Raw genomic sequence first — 22,257 nt, forward strand, 5'->3', positions numbered from 1 at the left:
TGATATGCTCACACAAAAATCGCTGCAACATATGCTTTCCAACAGGTGTTTTACCATTCGTTTTAAAACTGTGGATCTATTTTTCCAAACGTCTCACACCCGTAGATTCTTCCGTTGAGAGCTTGAATAATAGACACTCCAGCCCAGTTGGTGGCGATAATGCACCTTTGCCAATTGCAAGCAAACCACTGGCATTTCATTGAATACACAGAAGAAGCAGAAGAAGAAGCGGTGGAGTAATACCGTACCACACAGCTCTTTCAATACAAGTCAATGGAGTTGGACAAAAACTACGATTAAACCTGTTGGAAAGCATATTTTGCTGCGATTTTTGTATGAGCATATCAGTGAACACCCCTGACCACTCGATGAGTTTCAGGTCTTTGTAAACGGAAGTTTAATGCGTTTTAGGAAGGATATGTTCGAGTGCACCTATGCAGCCATTCTGTAGGTGGGGGGGAAAGCGAAAGAAACCTAAAATTCTCGGGACAGCAGCATGTGTCAAAATTTTAATCTTAACCGTTCTATTTCATCAGAAACGATCTGTAAACAGGGCTTTAAGTGTAAAATACCGAACTTGTCCTTTAAAATGTTTATTACATAGTTTTTGTGCTGCACATTCTTCTTGGTGTGAACAGAATGAAGACGAAATGTGTCAGAGGGCTCAATCTCAGAATTGCCACAAGTGGTGCTATAGTGCTTAACATAAAATTAACATCTTCTGCTATTGTCAGTTTTTTCTTACAGGTCAACTTTTTTTAAAGAGAATTTTACTGGGAAAGTTTGCTAAAGCTGTATATAGCTACCTAGCCAGATAATAAGCTAAGATACAGATATCGCCCCCTTGAGTATTGAAGTTTGTCACCATTACGGTAACTCCAAAACGCACCCAAGTGTGTACTTTGGTATTTGTTTTAGTGTACGTGTAGTGCGTTTCCGACTTAGTAGCTTACAGATAGTTAAGTTTTGTCTTCAAAGTCACCAACCCATGTACCTCCTCTTAATTCTTAGTGCCAAGTGTATCGGTTGCAATGTCATAAGATCTCTCTCTCTTTCTCTCATTCTCTCATTCTCGCTCTTGCCACAGCGGTGTTTGGTTACGGACATTGTTAAGCCTGGTTACTGATAAACAGGGTGCTTAGTTACCAGCCCCCGGATGGTTGGCTCTTTTCAAAAGGAGAAAAAAGCGTTGCCGGGGGAAAGCAGGAACTTGTGTACATTTGGAAAAAAAAAACAAAAACAGGCGAATAGGAGGCAATGTGGAGACATTTCCATAGCTGTTACGAGCACACAAGTTAGTATTGGCCCACTGTTACTTGGTTGCCCTCAGCCTGTTGGGAAAAACCACCGCCCATAAACCATTTAATGATGCACCATGTCCACTGCTGAATGCTTTATTATAGAAGCAGGGGTAATGCTGCCATGAGAGACATTCAGTGTTGTTCAGGAATACACTTGCAGAATCTTGTGATTTGGGCTTGTTGTGCTGTGTATAATTTATTCTTTGTGGTTTATTTGCAGGAGTGACTTGATATACGGTAACATCCTTCTCATTCCTTACATAATATCTGTTGTCTGCCTTGGAAACTATGTAAGATATGAGCCAAAGACTGCACAAGTGTGGTCATAATAGAAGTTTTCATACCTAATTAATCATAGCATTACCACTCTCTACACACGCACATTTAAAAATTCTGAATACTCATTACTTTGTTTTGTTTAGACAGGAATTGAGCCGACAAATCGTTAATAAATTATTAATAAATTAATTTTAAAAAGTTATCGAGCAATCAGGAAATTAAATAAGGTTTCACACCTATCCGCAAAAACAACTTCTTTCAGAGTCTTTCTGAACTGGACTCATCAAAATGAAAGTTCTGCATTGTAGATTTGAAATCATGCTTTCCCCTGTTATGGTTGAATCACGGAAGCTACACCAGTTACTTTTGCCAAGAGATTTCTATTTATTATGTTATACATGCATCAGACAAAGACAAACAGGCATAGCAGAATAAGGCTATTGGTGAGGTGGTCTTCATTCCATATTTATTTATTTATCTGTTCCCCATTTCTCTATTCCCTCACCCCATCAGCCAGCTGTAATGGTTTATCTATGTAGGCCTATCTCCTTCCTCACCCCATCATGCCACTACTTTTCTCTGGGGTGGTACAATAAGTTATTGCACACATACCTCTAAGCGAAATATTGCTCTCCCTGCTCAGCACACATGTACAACATACTCTGACTTCACAAAATACATTATGAAATTATTATGAAAATGAATAAAGAAAAATAATCCAAAAAAAATAACATTAAACAGTTAAATTTTAGTCTTCATGCATGTAGCACAATTGCGTCAAAAATAGAACAAGGAACAATATATCAGTTTACTGTTAAAGGATTAGCTCACTTCAGAATTCGAATTTCCTGATAATTTACTTACCCCCATGTCATCCAAGATGCTCACGTCTTTCAGTCGAAAAGGAATTTAGGTTTTTGAGGAAAACATTCCAGGATTTTTCTCCATATATTGGACTTCAGTGGGGTACAAACGGGTTGAAGGTCCAAATTGCAGACCTTTCAACGTGATTACGTAATGAAAAATGAATTACGTAATTCTCAGAAAGAGAATTTCTTTCATATGTCAGCAACATAGACATTATCACTGAAATGCAACCAAATAAATTGAAATTGAAACAGCCCTATACATACAATTGCTTAAAAAAGCAACAGGCTGTTTCCCCTCATCAAGCCACACATTTTGGGGTATCAGTCAAGTCTTAGTACAAATGATGTGGAATGAGTTAACAGTCTAAGTTTAATTCTTAGGTTTATGGGTTTGTTTAAATCGCTAACCCTAAGAACGTTTTTTTAAAACATTTTGTATTTATTTTATTTTTTTTACATTAATGAACACTAAAACAAGTCATATAGACATTATATCTTACTCTGTGTATGCAGTATACTTTTTTGAATAGTCCATTATATTTATCAGATATCAGTAAAAAAGAAAGCCCTGCTGACGTCTTAAAACTGCCGTAAACCCAATTCATCAATTCGCCTTGAGGCTCACTCTCAGGTTTTTGATGTTTTAATTGAGTTTTGGCTTGGCCCCTCTCTCTTTTTTATCTGGTACTTTACTCCCGTGGAGCGCCGTAAACCCAATTCACCATGATAGCAGCAGACATCCATCTGAGCCCCTCACACCCCAGTTTTACCACCCCTCTGAGAGGAGAACAAAGATTTCAACACAAGGGTTTTGAGTGGGGGGATCTGGGTGGATTAAGGCCCAGAAGAGGCTCTACAGGGCAAGCCAGGTGCACTTTATTTTTCACTAGACCACAGCGAACCGCTCCAGATTCTTTCCTTGCAGACATATTCCGCTCGTTCGAGACTTTATTAGGCCAGTCGGATGCTTTTACAGGAAGACTAGCTTGCTAATTAGGCTCAGTAGTGACATGTTGGAGGTGCTGAAGGGTGATTTGTGATTTCAGTAATAAGTTGAGAAGAAATAGAGATGGAAGGTAGGAAGGGAGAGGAAACCAAAGAGAGAGAGACAAACCAAAATGCCATCATTATTGTCCTTTCAAGACTAATTGGGCTGTTTACACTTGGTATTATTTTTCGTTGATCCAAACGCATGTGGAAATACAAGTGTAAATGGGGTCTAAAACATTTTGAGATTTTGACCGCTTCCGTAAGGTCAAATGTATTTGCACAGCGACAAAAGTCTGCCTACTCTCTGCCTACTCATCTAATAAGTAATCATTGTGGGATGTGTTGTGAGAAAACAAGCGATTCAAACTTCATTGCGTTGTACCAAACCACACAGATTACAGTCGAATTTGCAACTGCAAATTAATTCGCTTCCTTTCCTAATCGCATGTTAACCACCTAGCATGGGTTTGTTCAATCAATACTATTCGTCTAGACTATTTCGCACACGCCACTGTCATGAAAGTAATGTAGAGTGTGACAAAATAAGAGAAATCTGAACAGAAGTGTTCACAGAAGATTAATTTTAATACCAGGTGTAAACAGGGATTTTAAGTATAAACCCAACCGTTGGTTTAAATTTTTTTAACCCAATGGTTGGGTTTGTCCATATTTGACCCAAACATGGGTTGAAACAACCAAGCATTTTTTAGATTGTTGCTATTGATAGTCGGTTGCAGGTGGTATTAGGAGGATGGGCAAGAATTCGGGGTTATCTCACAAAAATCCATCAGGAACTTACGCCATCATTCACTCATTTATTAGCTCTGTCTGGCTGTCATCCTTATTGGGGGCTCCACTCTTTTGAGGACCAGGAAGATGAGAGCATTCCTTACACTTCTAATACACTCCTCTCTGCTCTGTTCTTCCTTCTGGTGGATTCCTTGAGTAGGGCTATAAATCACTCAAGTGTTTGGCTCAGTTAAGGTTTGAAGACTTTTGCTCTGTCACTTCATAGAAAAGCACTGAAAGACAAAAAGACGGTTTTCTTTTGAGGTGAATTATTGCTTCTGTTCATTGTAAAGTGCTCTTGAAGTTGGGCCGTGTTGCCACATGTTGTCTTTTACCTGTGTGAAGAGTTTCATCAAATGGGAGAGAATGAATCGTTGAAAACGTGGGGTTTGAACTAGAACAACAAGAATTCTGCTCGCAGTTATTGCGATCATCACCGCCAACTCTTTTCTTTACAGGTTAAAGATTTACAGTGCAAAAACTCCCTCGCTTAATAAAGGAGTGTCTTTGGCAGTAGATTTGAATAGTGTAGAATATACTGTTAATGTAAGAAGAGTTCTTTTAAACAACTTCACAGATAGTAAATCAAGTGTTTACTCTATATGTAAAAACTTTTACAAACAAGTTATTGGATTTTATAGCAACTCTTCAACTTGTACTTTCAGCCAAAAGCAGAAAATGCCATTTAGACTTGATGGCCAACTTTTTAGCGCAATTTTCCACCGGACAAAATTGCGATTGTTAACTCATGATTTCTGTTCTGTCTGTGCGCACCAATCTTGCACTTCTATCTACTCCTCAACCAGACCACCTAGAGACTTCGGGTTTTCGGCATTATGTTAAGGAAGGTCTAATCTCGGGAACGCACAAAAAAAATCCAGGAAAAGATTTACTATCTCTTAGTGTTGTGATCCCATGACGTGAGAAAATTGCGCTAAAACACTCACTGAGTTTTTATTACTTGTTTAGTATCCACAAGATGTCTTCAGTACTGGTAATTTTGGCATCCTTAATTCTTGACATAATAAGCTGTTTGTCACTTTTTTCATTCCGAGCCTTGCAAGACAGGTCTTCATATCACAAGTGCCAATATTTGGTCCTCACGTTGTACAGTGGTAACAGAAAGTATCTTCAGATGTGAATTACACTGTTCTCCTCTGACAATGTCGTTTCCATTTTTTGCATATCCTTACTCAAACACTTGTTAGCATCCAGTGATACATGGGTTATCATCGGTTACCTGCCCACAGAGCTCGCAGGAACAAAGGAACGTGTTCATGTCCACTGCAGACAGAGCCAGAGCCCTGTCAGTATCCGAGCACTCGACTGCAGACGGACGCTCTGATAAACACAAGTACCTGGCTGCTAAATTACCTTTAAATATGAGAATCCCACAGTATCACTTGCAGATGTTTGCATTTCCACATGGATAATATTGACATAATTATCTTTGCATTATTATTATTAGTTGTAGTAGTTGTAGTAGTAGTTGCATTACTGTAATATAGTTGCATATTGCATATACTGTAATAACTTATCCAGAAAGATTTTACAGTCTGAACTATCAACAAACTGGTCACATACAGCATTAGAACTTTAGTCTTACTGTGCACTTGGCTTAAATGTTGGTTTCGAACTTTTGAATAGCACATTGTTTTTAGATTTCAATGAAATGTTTTTCTTCTGTCAGCTTTCATCACTTTGATTCAGTTTATGCCTTATCGTTTATATTGCTTCCAGAAAGCAAATTTCCCTTGTTGAATTACTGGCCTTGCTGATAAGCCTCTCTGACTCTTTATGTTGGCGTGTGTTAAATTGTTATGATTCAGTCTGGTGCTTTTACCTCATTGTCACATCGATGAGTTTATTTGCCTGAGGGCACGTTTGTTTCACCGCATGCCACACTACTGTATCACCTGCTGAGCGTTTCAACAGGCCAGCTGCGTTATTTAATTTTTCAATATCTGATTTCAAATCACAGTCAGGATTCCAGTAATCTGTAGTGCTCTTTGCCAGAACAGAGACCTGCAGGAGCAATTCATTCATGGTAGGTGACTGCGTTGGCGTGCGATAATATTTTATCAGTAGAAAGAGTCAGGTCAGTGTTACCCCTTTTCCACCAAGGCAGAGCTGGTGCTGGTTCGGAGCCAGAGCCTAGTTTCAAATCGGTTCTTTGTTTTTCCACCGCCAAAGCACCAGCTCCGAACCAGTAAAACTGGTTCTTAAGTAGCACCAAATCATTGCAGGGTCTAAAACGGAGCCAAGAAAGAACCGCTTGCGTCAGGGGCTGGGGGCGGGGTTACCGTGACCAACAAGACGAATAGAAACTTGTGACCGCCATTTTTAAATAGCAGCTAGTCGAGCTAATAGCAGCTCGATTATAATATCCGTCTATGTAAGTTACGGCGAGCTGCACGAACGCGTTGGATTCCGATGTATTTTTGCAAATCCATGAGCATCCATAGTATTACAACGTCCGTTATTGTTGATGGCTTGTTCGAGATGCATCGGAGCGGCAGGGACCGATCGGAGTTGCAGGGTGTTTGAAGAGCACACGACTCCTTGTGCTTTTAGATCGCTATCGCAGTGCTTTGATGTCACGCGGCGATCGATCTGCGAGAAGCCGATGCATCTCGAACAAGCCTGGCGTGTTTGTGTTTGGCGCTACCGCACTAGCGGTTGCTGGGCAACATGAGACGTATACAGTGACGTAAGATCTGGCTCTGTTGTGGCTCTCTGGCCGGTGGAAAGGCAAACCGGTTCTAGTAAGCTCGTCAGTCGAACCAACTCTGAACCAGCTCTGGCTCTGGCTCTGAACCAGCACCCGGTTCTTGTTGGTGGAAAAGGGGTATGTAAGATACTTAAGAGCTGAATAAGACGGCATTTGAATTAAATCTCTCAGCGCTGTCTTGACTTGGTTCTCATTGGAATGAGAGTGTTCGGCGACAGCTCTCATGTTGCTGGTCGTTGACCTCTGACACTTTTCTATCCGAGTTTGTTTTGTTTGTTATGGTCAGGTGAAAACACCTGGTTTGTAGATAACTCTAACTTGGCAGTGACAAGATGGTAATGGCTAGAATAGAATTACTGTTGCAAAGACAGCACTGGGTTACTGGAATGTGAACGTAGGTCAAATTTTAACTGGCTATAAAAAAACTTTACTGGCTATAATTGTGTTTTATTGACGAATAAATTTGTATTTGACATTATTATGTTTAGTTATTAACTTTTCATTCATTCATTCATTTGAACCAAGTTTATGGTGACCCGACCCACAAATATTAAACAAATATCAGGAAATAGACAGTCAAAATAAAGTGAATCTGCAGAGGTGAAGTGAATCAATAAAACAAAATAAAATGAAAAATTTCCTCCCTTACCAAGAATCTGGATTTTTTTCTTCTTATGATTTTAGTTTAAAAAAAATCACATTTGGAGAACATATGTGAAATATATGTGTTATTTGAATTGGGACTGTTGCTCAACCCTCATTAGATGAAGATTGCATGTCGCTGGCCATCAAACTTTTACTAATTTAATAGAAAATGAACATGACACTCGCTTTTAACTCAATAAAGATGGCATTTCCCACTCTCAGTCCATCCAAACCTTTCCACTAATGCACAAAGAGCAGCACTGTGTGCCTCTATCTTGATGTGATCTACTGTCCTGAGGAACAGCTCAGTAAGTACAGTTAGTCAACAATGACACAGGGACAGATGAAGAATCTAGAAGCAATCAAGCTATTAGTTCTTTAAACATACCCATTAAACATGGTCTGCCTGTTCAACAGTATCTTTTCTCTTCTCATGACATTCTAAAAGACAAGAGCATTTGATTGAGTTGACTGTCTCTTCATTTTATTTGTGGTGGAAAAAAAAAGAGAAATTGAAAGTGAATGGCTTTGAATGGTCTTCTTTGGGAATAAGTAATGTTGCTCCGTGAGAAATACTTATCCAAAGGGTTTTGTCATGTTGTCATAACATGCTGAACATGTTGAAAACAAACAGGCAACCTAAGAACAGGTTGGTACAGTGTACCAGAAGTATAGTGAGCCTGTTTCAAAGATAGACCAGCTACTGAAAACCCATTCCAGTAGTCTATCAGACTACAAATCCATTCCAGTAGTTTGGAAGCTAAATCGACTACTAAAAAAATTCAGCAGTCTGAATGATAAAGTAACTACTGAATCAATTTCAGTAGTCTGAAAGTGTAACTAACTCTAGACCGAATACTAAAAATGTATTTCAGTTATCCAAACAGTAGGCCAAATACTGAAGATCCAGTTCAATAGTCTGAACATTAGTGAAAATCAATTCAGTAGTCTGGCAGCAAAACTAAACGTTGCATGTTAGGCTAACTTCTAAAAATCTATTAACAGTAGTCTGAACACTAGACTAACTGAAGAAAATCCATTTCAGTGGTTTCAACACTAGACTAACTGATGAAAATCCATTTCAGTAGTCTGAACACTAGACTAACTGAAGAAAATCCATTTCAGTAGTCTGAATACTAGACTAACTGATGATGATCCATTTCAGTAGTTTGAACTCTAGACTAACTGAAGAAAATCCATTTCAGTGGTTTCAACACTAGACTAACTGATGAAAATCCATTTCAGTAGTCTGAATACTAGACTAACTGATGATGATCCATTTCAGTAGTTTGAACTCTAGACTAACTGAAGAAAATCCATTTCAGTGGTTTCAACACTAGACTAACTGATGAAAATCCATTTCAGTAGTCTGAATACTAGACTAACTGATGATGATCCATTTCAGTAGTTTGAACACTTGACTAACTGAAGAAAATTCATTTCAGTGGTTTCAACACTAGACTAACTGAAGAAAATCCATTTCAGTAGTCTGAATACTAGACTAACTGATGATGATACATTTCAGTAGTCTGAACATTAGACTAACTGAAGAAAATCCATTTCAGTGGTTTCAACATTAGACTAACTGATGAAAATCCATTTCAGTAGTCTGAACACTAGACTAACTGATGATGATCCATTTTACTAGTCAGTCAGTAAACTAGACTGCCACTGCTGTATATCCAGTTTAGTTTAAGACTGCGTTAATCTGGGTCTTGAGACTTCTCAATATACATGGAGTCTACTTTGATCAGCCCACCCCATGCACTCCAGGACTGATCCCACTGCAGCCAGGTCTGTTTTGTAATCCCACCTGTTACAGGCTAGAGAGATGTACTTCTGCAGTCTGCCCACCTCCTCCCTCTTTCCCAGGCTGAATAAAGTCTTTTGTGCGCATGCAGTCCGTCTCTGAGAACCGACTAATCCCAGCAAGCCAAGCAGAGGCATGCATCCCTTTCAATGGAGAGTGGTACAGGAAAAGACACCATGACTCCTGCCGCCCTCACTGTGTAGAGGATGTTGAGTTGGACAAGTCTAGCTTTGGCAGTAATGTGCCCCTACTGGACCCACTCTTGATATACAAACGAGAGTTTTCAAAGTCAACATGAAGCACTCTCTCAAAACTCAAGTGCGCTCTCTGGGAACAAAGCCTGCACGTGACTACTGTAGGTGCATACACTACATGCTGGCTCATCATCTCTTTCCTCTATTATCTATCTCTCATCCCTCTGTCCTCAGTACTGTCATAACAGACATCTACACCGAGGCGCCCTTATCGCTGCTGGACTACCCTGATATGGTAGCTGGCTGTGGTTCTTAAATGTTTAGGGAGATTGACAATAACAAACTTTTGTTAGACTATATACTGTATTTAATTAGATCTAAATGAACAATGGAGTTGCACAGTTGTGTGTATGTTACTCATTTTTGTCCACTTGTTGAACGGTTGGTTGACAACATTATGACATATTAGGGTTAATTCATTAAAACACAAATAGCTAAATTTCTGTGCAAATGTTTACAAAAAACCTGTTTGTAAAACCGTTCTAACATAAATTGTTGCTGAGTGTAAAAAAAAAAAAATAATAATGTCAAATTTTTTGCTTTTTATGTAAATTGTTGCAGAATTTAGAACAAATTTCTGCATAAATCACTTGCGAAAACTGTTCTTAAGTATATAGTTTCAGAATAAATGTAGAACAAACTTCTGTGTACATTTCTCCGAAACCCATTCTCATTTAAGCATTTAGAATGAATTGTTCGTAAAACAATGCTTATGTATTTTTTTCTAAATAAATGCAGAATGAATGTTTATGTAAATTGTTTGTAAACCCATTCTTACGCATGTATGTAAATTGTTTCAGAATAAATGCAGAATTCCAAACTAATTTCTATTTGAAATACTTATTGCAGAATAAAGATCAACTTTCTGTGTAAACTGTTCATAAAACGCAAATTGTTTCAGTGAATGCAGAATGTTGATCAAATTTCTGTGTATGTTGTCCATTAAACAATAGGTTTACATTTACAACGATTTATGAATGTGGCCCAATAACCAGACTCTACTTCATCCTCTTTTTTTCACTCACATCCTCTTTTTCATTTCCATCATATTCAATTTGGCATCTTCTCTGACAATTGCCTGTAGAACGTTTGAGAAATGTACCATTCTGTAATCGTTGAATACATCCAGATGCGTCTCCAGCAAAAATCGATAGCCTCATGATTCTCTATGCATTACAAAATAAATGCTCATCCTCCCCTATGCTCCATCTGTTGGTTTTGAAGCCAGAGTAGGTGGTGATGATGTCAACGAGTTGTAATCTCGTTTTACCCATTCATTAAACGCCTGGTCCCATCTGGCCGATGGAAACACCGGGAACATCTGACAACGTCTCGCTCTCGCCCTCATATTCCCTGCAGTGAGGGCCAGAGCGGTTCATAGACGGGGTAAGGTGTGAAATTGGAGGTTTTGTATGTGTGTGAGATTGTGAGTTAGAAGGAACCACCCAAACACAACAACCACAAACATGTTTGAACATGGCCCTCAAAACCATGCATAAAATGGACCTCATTTGTCTAACCCTTCGTCAACAAACGCTTGGCAATGACAAGTGAAGTCCTTATCACAAAAACTGATTAATTACTCTTGACACAAAAAAAAGAAAATAAAAATAACAATCACATTTCTGCATCAAGGTCGTTTCCTGAAAGGCTAAGAATGTTTTATCCCCTCTCTCACTGTCATTCTTCAGGTTAATCAATGACTCTGAGGTGTGTTTTTATTTAAAACACTTTACTGTGCAAAGTATCAGAGTCTCATTCATGGTTTTATACCTCTGAGAACCCGACTACGCCTAACAACAGTCCCAACTGTACGTCTCCCCATGGAAGTTAAATTAAAAAGGCCAGTTAGACTGTAGTTTAACATACATTTTTCTAAGGATGCACAATGTCAATCTAGTAATATTAGCATTTTACTAGATCTACATTTTACAAGTCCCCCTGTGGTGAAAATCAAGCTTTTAATGTTGTTTATATGTCTATATGGTGTTTTTTTATATGCCTTACGACAAACCATGTGTAAATGGTAAGTCAACACCATTGCTGAGTATTTTCTCCTTAAATCTGCAGTGAACCAAACACTATAACAAAAATCTAACCCTCCCAAAGTGACCGATAACATCTAAATTTTTCAATTGGCCCAAGTGAAATTCTGTAAATTATCAAATTAAATTTACAGATTTTCACTTGGGCCAATTGAAATTTACAGAATTTCACTTGGGCCAATTGAAAAATTTGGATGTTATCGGTCACTTAAAATTTTTGATTTGGGAGGGTTAGAAATTTTTTACAGTGAAGACAGTCTGAAAAACACGGTTTGAAATCGCTGGTGTTTCTGACGTCACAAACTACCTTGTTAACCAATCAGATCAATGTGTGGTTTTCAACGAGTGGATCTCTGAGCTGGTGTGTGTGAGTGGAGGCGGGGCTAATTTGCATATTCTTAGAACCGCATATACTAAATAAGGCAAAGGTGTAGACTTACATTCAAGCTATTTTAAGGCATGTTTTTTCGAGGAAAAAACATTTAAATGTCATTTTGGTGATCAAAAATGAGTTTTAAGGGATACAATTATTGACTACTGGGGGACTTTAATACTTCATTGAATACAACTTGATCAATATTTAGCAGTTTGTCATTTCCCAGAGCTCATGATGATTTGTATGCCAGCAGTGCATGTAGAGACAGGTGCAGGTGTTTAGATGAGTCTGAGGGTCCCGTATGGAGATCACCATCAGCAGAGAGCATTTCACCTGTTCACACCTGCGTCCACACTGATCTTACATACCATTCATCAAGTCACCCCACAACTGCTGTGTCCATTCCCACTTTTCTGGAAATCACTGTTTCATTGGCATCTGGACTGTTTCATATTAATGAAAGCAGTTCATATTACAGGAATTCTTAAAACAACTAAAAGGGTAGATTTTGTTTGTCTATAACTAGCTCATTTAGGTAGATTATGGCCTGGGACAACAGTCAGTTACACAGTTTAGCGGTCATTGCGTGAAAATATACAGAACGTCCTATCTATCAATCACAGTTATGTATTACAGAGATAAGTGTCATTATTATGCATTTTAAAACGTTCTTCAGGTCAGTAAATTAAAACTTTACAGTATTTTTTTCAGCTCTACTCTACATTAAAGTAGACTAGACTGTATTCCAAAAATGTTGGACTTGTATTTTAGCACTTCTCGTGTTACAGCTTCTTTAGGACAAATCGCTTGTTGTATCCCTTATGTGTATGTTACTTTTGATCAAATCTCAGTGTATGCAGTGGTACCTAAATCATGGTAAGATTTACTGTCGTATGACTACACATTTTAAATCTTGACTTTCAAGCATAGTTATATAAAAATCTTATTAAGTGCAGTCAAATGGCAGTGTTGCAATAGTTGGTGTTTTGCAACACATAAAACACATAATAATAAGTATTTCTCGGATTTCATACACCAGAGTCCTTAGCAATTCACACCCTGAGTATGTGTGTGTCTATTTATTAGAGGAAGACAATAGAAGGTCACATGGTTTCGCCTCACCGTACCTAAAGCAGGTCACTGAGCTGTAGGAATGGGAGGGATTCATGGGCGGGTTGCTCAAGTGTTATGGGTTCAGTGGGCGGCACCTTTGCTTCCTTTGTTGTGATTCAAACATTTGAACTTGAGGGAGGGCCGTAAAATGCTGACTGTCACATTGGCACACAAACTGATTTTCATTGGCTCCTGAAGATGTGTAACTCACATACAACAGCCACATTTCCTTCACTCATTTACTGACTTGTTTTTAACATCACTGTCCTGGGCAGCATCTCGTAATGAAAGATGTAATGTATTTGTTCACTTGTATGTCTAATTTAAGACATGAAAATCTATTGAAATATCATTGATTTTAATCAGTTTTAACCACAAATCAAGCAGAGCTTTTTAGGATGAGCAATTATGCTTGTCTCGTCTTGCATACCAGTTCTTTAGTCATCCTTTGCCAACAAGGGAAAACTCATTTCGTGCCAATCCACCCTTGACAGACTCTTAAACACACTGGACTGCCCCTCTGTCCTGTTTGTGTCAGACCGCTGCTCTTTGACCGCCCGTTTTGGATAATGACAGGGAACGCTAATGGCAGAGTTCGTTTTTCCATGTTCTTCACGTAATTACATTAGTCAGCTCGAGTTACACGAGACGCTGCTCTGAGCGGAAGAAATCCTTGTCAATCATTGTGACAGCTGGAATATCTGTGGCTTTTATCCAATACCTGTGATAAGATAGTGTGAGGCGTATCGCACACTTAACAACTTCAAGTTAAACTGCAACGTACACCACACTAACACATACCAATTAAATTCATTTTGTTTATCTGAATGTTTGTGTATATGAGTGTATAATAATAAAGGTTATCATACAGATTGTTGCAGCCTCATAAAGTAATAATAATACTGTTAGTTCATAAACTAATCAGTTTTCAACTTGTGTCTTGATTAATGGGGTATTGTTTCTTAACACACTTAAGTACACTTTTATATGGAAGCTTGTTTCCGCCACAGAATAAAACATTTTAAGAGACAATTGCTACTTTTTATCTCGCAATTGCGACTTTATATCACGCAATTCTGACTTTATAATACGCAATTGGGAGATATAAAGTCAGAATTGCATGATATAAAGTCACAATTGTGTGTTATAAAGTCAGAATTGTGAGATATAAACTATTCTGAGGTAAAAAAAAAAAAGAAAAAAAGTTCTTCCCCCCCCCCCCCTTAGAATTGGACTTTATATCTCACAATTGTGAGTTTATATCTCACAATTCTGAGAAAAGATGTCAGAATTGCGAGATATAAACTCGCAATTATGTGTTATAAAGTCAGAATTGCGTGATATAAAGTCGCAATTGCGAGAAAAAAAGTCAGAATTCTGACTTTATAAGACGCAATTGCGACTTTATTTCACGCAATTCTGACTTTATATCTCACAATTCTGACTTTATAACACACAATTGCGACTTTATTTCACGCAATTCTGACTTTATATCTCGCAATTGTGAGATAAAAAGTCGCAATTATCTTTTAAAATGTTTTATTCAGTGGCGGAAACAAGCTTCCATACTTTTAGAAAAGTGCACTTTGTAATGTCGAATTAAAAGTTTTACTTTAAAAGTACATTTTAAATTATATTTTAATAATATAATAACATGTTGACTAACATACTAAAGCACATGTAAAGCATTTGATTATCATTTTAACTGTAGTGTTTTATTCAATATTACTTTTAAAGTTAATATATTTTAAATGTACTAAATTGCAACTTCATTACAAATGTGTAATTACAAATAGATTTAAATACATACAAGATTCAATAGGAATGACATTTATATATATATATTAGATTAGATGCTACATTTGGCAGTGCACTTTATCCATATTTCAAAGACAATAGAAGTAATGAAATTGCATTTAAATATGTACTTGAGTCTTGCTTAACTGGATCAAAAAACAGTATTTAAGTTCAACTAATTGCATTTAAAATGACTTTAAATCATTATACATTTAATTAATAATTATTCAATGAACATGCATTTAAGTGTCCAAAAAACATTAAATTCACTTTAAATTTTGGCAACACTTCATTTTACAGTGTCATTGTTACATGTTACATGTAGTTATATAGAAATAACTATAAATGATGCATAATTACATGCAACTAACCCTAAACCAAACCCTAATCCTAATCCTATAGTAAATACATAGTTACTTAATATTACTTAGTACTTAAATGTATAATTACAGTGTGACAAAGACACCTTAAAATAAAGTGTAACCTAAATTTCACATTCTTTTAAAGTATTCAATTTATGTAATAAGTGCACTTTTTAAAAGTATGTTAAAGTGTACTTTATGTACAAGGATAACAGAGTTGATTTATCCATGGAGGGGCATGAGGGCTTTTTGCATGACAACAACCTTTACCTGGTTACTGACAGCAACACAGCTTTACATTGATACTAAGTGAACAGCTGACAGACTAAATATAAACTGCCCTGCAATGTCAGGTGGAAAACCCATAAAAAAAAATCAAGAAAACACAATCTATCTTACTTTTGTCTCGATCACTTAATAAATACTGATATTAAACTAAGAAGACACACTTTCTTTAGAGGAAATCTAGTTCATTTTAAAACTTTATTTGAAATTCTTGATGACTTTGAATTTTTTTTAATAATTTAGTTTGGAATCAGAACAAGAGCTGTTGGTGATGCCATATAATACGGTGTTTAAAAAACACATTTCCCTATATCCTGAGAGAAAAAAAACTATCTGTTAGAATCAATCCTTCATCCCAGAACAGCACAAAAACTGGATATGATATTCCTGTTTTGTTAGGCTGGGTGCCAGCCCATATTTTCATTAGCATCCTCCGCTGTTGATAAAATGATGTCCTGTGCCTACAGTAAATGTGTTTAGTTTGCATTTAAGGAATTTAAATGATAACGAGAGAGAGAGAGAGAGAGAGAGAGAGAGAGAGAGAGAGAGAGAGAGAGAGAGAGAGAGAGAGAGAGAGAGAGAGAGAGAGAGAGAGAGAGAGAGAGAGAGAGAGAGAGAGAGAGAGAGAGAGAGAGAGAGAGAGAGAGAGAGAGAGAGAGAGAGGGAGAGAGGGGAGAGAGAGAGAGGAGGAGAGAGAGAGGAGAGAGAGAGAGCAGTAAGGAATTTTCTTTCTTATGAGTGTGCAAATGTACTTTCAAAATGATGTGTCAGTTTATAGATTTAATTCACAAGAAAAGCAGGCACAATGGAAAGTAACTATAATAGATGCTCTGAAGTTGTTTAAGGGGTTACAAGGAGTTTGATCTACTATAATAATATTCAAATTGTAAAGCTTTCAATCCACCCAGAATGATGTCACAACCAAGCTCGCATTTGTTGCTTAATTTAAATGCAAAAGCCACAAGAGAATGACGTAAAATCTAATACACTTTCAAAAACATAATAAAGTGGTCCAGGTATGACGTCAGAACCCGGAAGTCTAATTTGCCACTGGCTCCTTCAAGATTTTCCTATGGGGTTTTATAATGAGATCAAATAAACCCTGTGGTAAACATAACTTACTTGACGATAGTTTAAACATAATTGCTTCAAAATTCATGTACACACCTGCACCACTTTATAGCAATTACTAGAAATTAAATGTATATGGAAACAGCATGTTTTTGGTGAACAAATTGTATCAGGTTAGGCTTGCAGTTTGAAGTCAAAGCATATTGATTATGTCATCCTGCACTACATACTAGACAGAGCTGGGGATGTCACCCTTTTACTGGGAATGGTGACCTACACCCCCTTTTTTGTGATTTATGGCTGTGATATAATTTAGAGACACATAACTCAACTCAAAGACACATGACACCTCCATATTTGAAAGGTCTTAGCCACATTGTTTTGCCGGGGGTATTAATTGGATATACCACCTGTTCTGCAGTTGTTCCCTTAGCAAAACAGAACAGCCACTGCAGTACTTGTGGGAGCTTCCTGTCAAATCCATTTTATCCACAGGAAAATAGTGGGACTGAGATCAGATATGGCTATGCAACTTAAGATTGCTTTAATCAGACCTGGGCTAAAGTACTCCAGGCAGCTCTCTAATGTAATGCGGTGTTGATAGTTCAATATTCGGTGTCTTAAATTTCTACACTTTGTGATGAAAAAAAGCTGAAACATTATTTATGTCTTACAGAAGAAAGTCATAAAGGTCTTGAGGAACATGAGGTTGAGTAAATGATTAAAAATTTTAAGTGAACTATCCCTTTGGACAAAGGTTTTGGAACTTTGTCAGTTTTACAGTACAAGCAAAATAAGAGAATACCTAATTCCTTGCACACTTGTGATGAAAGTATAGCAAATGTATGGCCAGTGTAGCAAAAACTCAACCCAAGGACCTGAGTGAAAAGCATGAAATGGGCAAATGTGGAAGCAACTGTCCAATCCTGAAAATGTGTATGCTAAATTTTGCCATTCAGTGTGAAGCTCTGTAGTTAAGATCATGTACAATCCCATTAGAAGCATTCCAATCCATTTTGTACTTTTGTGGAAGAAAGCATTTACTGTGTTTTACGGTTGTCAAGTCGAGGTTTTTCAAGCATCAGTTTCAACAGAGAAGACGAGTCTGTGTCCTGAAGCAAGATACCAAGATGATCTGTCTAATTGTGGTGCAACTTTGTAGTAATCTTGTCCGTTAACATGCTTTCTTCTCCAACCAAACACAGTATTCAGACTTTCTCAGTGTGAAGTGTATACTGATATCTTCCGGAAGTAGCCTGAACATTCCAAAATGCCAACATTCTAAGACTTAGAAGCAGGTTGTGCTTTCATGGAATGTAAAACTGAATTATTAACGGTTGGTTGTTTCTATCCTTTTTAGATGGTATCCACCAAGTGACGGCCTTCTGTACTCTCCGTGTGACCATCATCACTGACGAGATGCTAACGAACAGCATCACGGTCCGTCTGGAGAACATGTCCCAGGAACGCTTCCTATCCCCGCTGCTCTCTCTATTTGCCGAAGGTGTGGCAGCGGTCCTCTCAACTAGTCGCGAAGGAGTTTTTGTCTTCAACGTCCAGAATGACACGGATGTCAACGGCAACATCCTCAATGTCACCTTCTCCGCCTTGCTTCCTGGAGGAGCTCCGGACCGCTACTTCCCTTCGGAAGAACTTCAGGAGCAAATCTACCTGAACCGAACTCTGTTACGAAAAATCTCCAGCCAAAGTGTCCTTCCGTTTGATGACAACATCTGCCTGCGGGAACCTTGCGAAAACTACATGAAATGTGTCTCTGTGTTAAAGTTCGACAGCTCTCCGCCTTTCATAGCTTCTGACACTGTTCTCTTCAGACCAATCCATCCCATTAACGGCCTGCGCTGCCGTTGTCCGGCTGGCTTTACTGGCGACTACTGCGAGACTGAGATTGACCTGTGCTACTCAGGACCATGCCGCAACAATGGCCGCTGCCGCAGTCGAGAAGGAGGGTACAGCTGCGAGTGTCTAGAAGACTTCACAGGTAAGTGCAAAACATGTTATGGCACACAGCATTTGTGTGTTTAGTCTATAAACTTGCAGGAATATGTGGTAGAGTGGTTTGTGGTTAGGGAGCAGTGTTTTGTCAGGAGCTAAGGGAATGCTTTCCTGGAGAACCTGAGGTGTGAACCATCAGTCATTTGGGGTAAACCACAAATAGGGAAACCACCAGAGCCACTGCCTTCAGAACCAAAAGTCAGGATGTCCATGTCACAGGTGGACAAACACGAGGAATGATGTGTCCACCTGTGAGGGAATCTTGAGCAAAGATCAGATAGACCAGGGGTTCCCAAACTTTTCCATGCCAAGGCCCCCCAAATACCACTAGGTTCTGGCCAAGGCCCCCCTTTTGCAGGATGTGTTATTGAACCCATCGACAATACTACGGCACGTGTAGAAATAAATAAATAAAACATCTAGGTGAACATCAGATTATGTGGTGGTGTTTGATACCAGAAAGATTATGCACCGATTACAATTTTCAAGGCAGATTCCGATTTTTCATTGAGTTTAACCTGCCGATACAGATTTTAGCCGATTCTGATTTAATTTTTTCTTACCACTTTACAGCACACACAAATATTATATTATATATATATATTAGGGCTGTCAATCGATTAAAATTTTTAATCGCGATTAATCGCATGATTGTCATGAGTTAACTCGCGATTAATCGCATTTAATCGCACGTTTTTTTATTTGTTCTAAATGTACCTTAAATTAATACTTTTCAAGTTTGTAATACTCTAATCAACGTGGGCATGGATAAATAGATGCTTTATGCAAATGTATGTTTATTATTGAAACCAGCATGAGCATAAGGAGGAGACATGTTTCAAAGGTCATAGATGTTTTTCAAAGTACTTGTTCATGTCTATTAGACATGTAGAAAGAACAAAAAAATGCCAGGTTACCATTACTTCTCTTTCTTTGCACTGATCAATTTACTAACACAAACATGTTTAGATTTTTGCATGACAGGGGCAGCTCTTCTAAAAATGCTAAATGTAGGCAACATTGATTATTTATTATTACATTGTAGTTTGTCTCTCTCTGTGCCCATTTTGATGAAGCTAAATTCTCAATAAAAATGTTTTCATTGGTATATTTTACTGTTTCTGTTGTCAACGGAATGAATTTGAAATGGTGACTGAAACGCGACCCATTAAGACATAACCAGCTCTTCCTTCTAAGATGTTAAGTTAATCTGCACAAAAATTCTGATAATCGAGCCGTCGTCTGGTGAAATCAAATAGGCCTACACATAAGATAAAGACAATATCTGTGCTCTGATTTCGGCTATACTTGTAAAATTAGAGAAGCAACATAATATCTGTGGTTGCATTAAAGAGCTGCTCCTCCGCGCGAGACGCAGAGAGAGAGAGAGAGAGAGGCGCGCGCGCGTGCTGAGAGAGCAGGTCGGCATTACCGGTAGATTCTCAGAAACTAAATAAGGTTTGGGCGATTTGTTGAAGGGAAAAATATCGCTAAAAGGGTCTGCAATGTCGCTAAGTTGGCAACACTGTGTATCTCCATTTCTCCAACTAGGGGTTGGGCCACGGGTCAAACAGAAAATACGCGCTGCGTTAATCGTGCGTTAAAAAAATTAGTGCCGTTAATATGATTTTGCGTTAACGCGTTATTAACGCGCTAACTTTGACAGCCCTAATATATATATATATATATATATATATATATATATATATATATATATATATATATATATATATATATATTAGGGCTGGGAATCGATTAGAAAAAATTAACTAATTACTTGCACAATTTGCTGTAATTAATTGCAATTAATTGCATTTCCTCCAAGCTTGTAATCATCAATAATTAAAACTTAGAATCACCAGAAAAAAAGGAACAGAAAATAGCCCTATATTAAAATAATATTAAACATCAATATATCAATGTATTATTCTTTTTCAATAATCAATCAACATAATCAATTTAAGAATTTTTTTTTTCAATTTTTTTTTTTTTTTTTTGCTAATTATAAAAATAAACTATAGTCCTAAAAAAGCTATTATTACACAGAGCATGTGATCAGAGCAGGTCATTTTAAAGGAATAGTTCACCCAAAAATTAAAAATTCTGTCCTCATTTACTCTTCCTTAAGTTGTTCCAAACCTTTATGACTTTCTTTCTTCTGCTGAACACAAAAGAAGATATTTTGAAGAAAGTCGGTAACCAAACGACTGATGGACCCCATTGACTTCCATATAGGAATAATAAAATACTATGGTCAATGGGGACCAGCAACTGTTTAGTTACAAACCTTCTTTAAAATATCTTCTTTTGTGTTTAGCAGAAGAAAGGAAATCATACAGGTTTGGAACAACTTGAGGGAGAGTAAATTACAGAATTTTCATTTTTGGGTGAGCTATCCCTTTAACATTGTTGCCCAGCATGCATAACAGCGCAGCAAACAGAAGTCTAGAGAGAAATTTCACCTTATTTGAGCGGACTTGCTTTTCCAGTGCGTGATCGGTACATGATTGGAGCGTTTGGGCCGTGAACGACAGAGCAGAACGCGCAGCGCGCCGACACACACACACACACACACACACACACACGCGCGCGGAACGGAGAGTGCGGCGGCGCACACGGAGCGGAAAAGACCCGCTCATTAAAGCTGCTCGAGAATGAAACCCGATCCACATATTTTCGGCTTTTTAATAGCAGCCGCAACAGGAAATCATTAAAACGAGGCAAAAAAAAAAAAGTGCTGCGTTAAATGCGTTATTTTTTTAACGCGTTAAACATTTCAAATTAATCGCAAAGATTAACGCGTTAATTCCACCAGCCCTAATATAGCCTATATATATAATAAAACACCACTTTTACCCAAACTGATTAGCCTAATAAAAACAAGTTTATTTTCTAAAAATATTTTTGTCTTCATTTTCTTTAGTAGGCTATGTCAGAAAAGAAAATGAAGACAAAAATCCTACTCCAGTTCTTGTTCAAACACACTATAGGCTACATGCAATATGTGCATTTTAGGTACTTTTTGTGTGAAATCATATTTATTTTGTCCATCAAAAGTGTGCCTTCACTTTAATTGAGCGTGAGCAGCGCAGCAAAAATAGACTCGGCGCCGAAACCCTCCTCTTCACTACTGCTCATGCGACGCTCCTGCTTGACGCTCACGCGCTGCTCCTGCTCGCAGTGTGAATGAATCGCGCTGCTCGCGCGCCGCTCGCGGTCTGAAACGGCCGTAATTCACAAGGTTTCCTACATGTGCGTTCTGTGTGCATGTGTGATGCTGATGTTGCGCGATCATGTTATTCATGCGGCGCCTGAGTGCATTTGAATCAGCATGTCAGACTGAAAATCACGTGAAAATCGGCCAATTCTTGTTACTAGCCGATCAATCAGTTCATCTCTAAAATATTAACATTAAAAGTATAATGTTAAGATAGGCTATGCAACAAATTATTATAATGTTATTTCATAACAATGCTCATATTAGCAAATATTTAATATTTTATATAAATATATATTTTTTTACTTTT

The 22,257-nt window shown here is 37.9% G+C and overlaps 1 protein-coding gene across 8 annotated transcripts in view; it reads left to right on the forward strand.

The window, feature by feature from the left end:
• Positions 1-22,257, forward strand: part of celsr1a (cadherin EGF LAG seven-pass G-type receptor 1a) — a 104,353-nt gene that overhangs the window by 20,887 nt on the left and 61,209 nt on the right. For all 8 annotated transcript variants that reach the window (XM_081363643.1, XM_081363646.1, XM_081363648.1 and 5 more), the window contains exon 2: positions 18,078-18,716. In XM_081363643.1, coding sequence (XP_081219769.1) covers positions 18,078-18,716 — 639 coding nt within the window. The remainder of the gene's footprint in view (positions 1-18,077; positions 18,717-22,257) is intronic.

The sequence above is a fragment of the Scardinius erythrophthalmus genome (assembly GCF_964197995.2).
Source record: "Scardinius erythrophthalmus genome assembly, chromosome: 4".
Lineage (NCBI taxonomy): Eukaryota > Metazoa > Chordata > Actinopteri > Cypriniformes > Leuciscidae > Scardinius > Scardinius erythrophthalmus.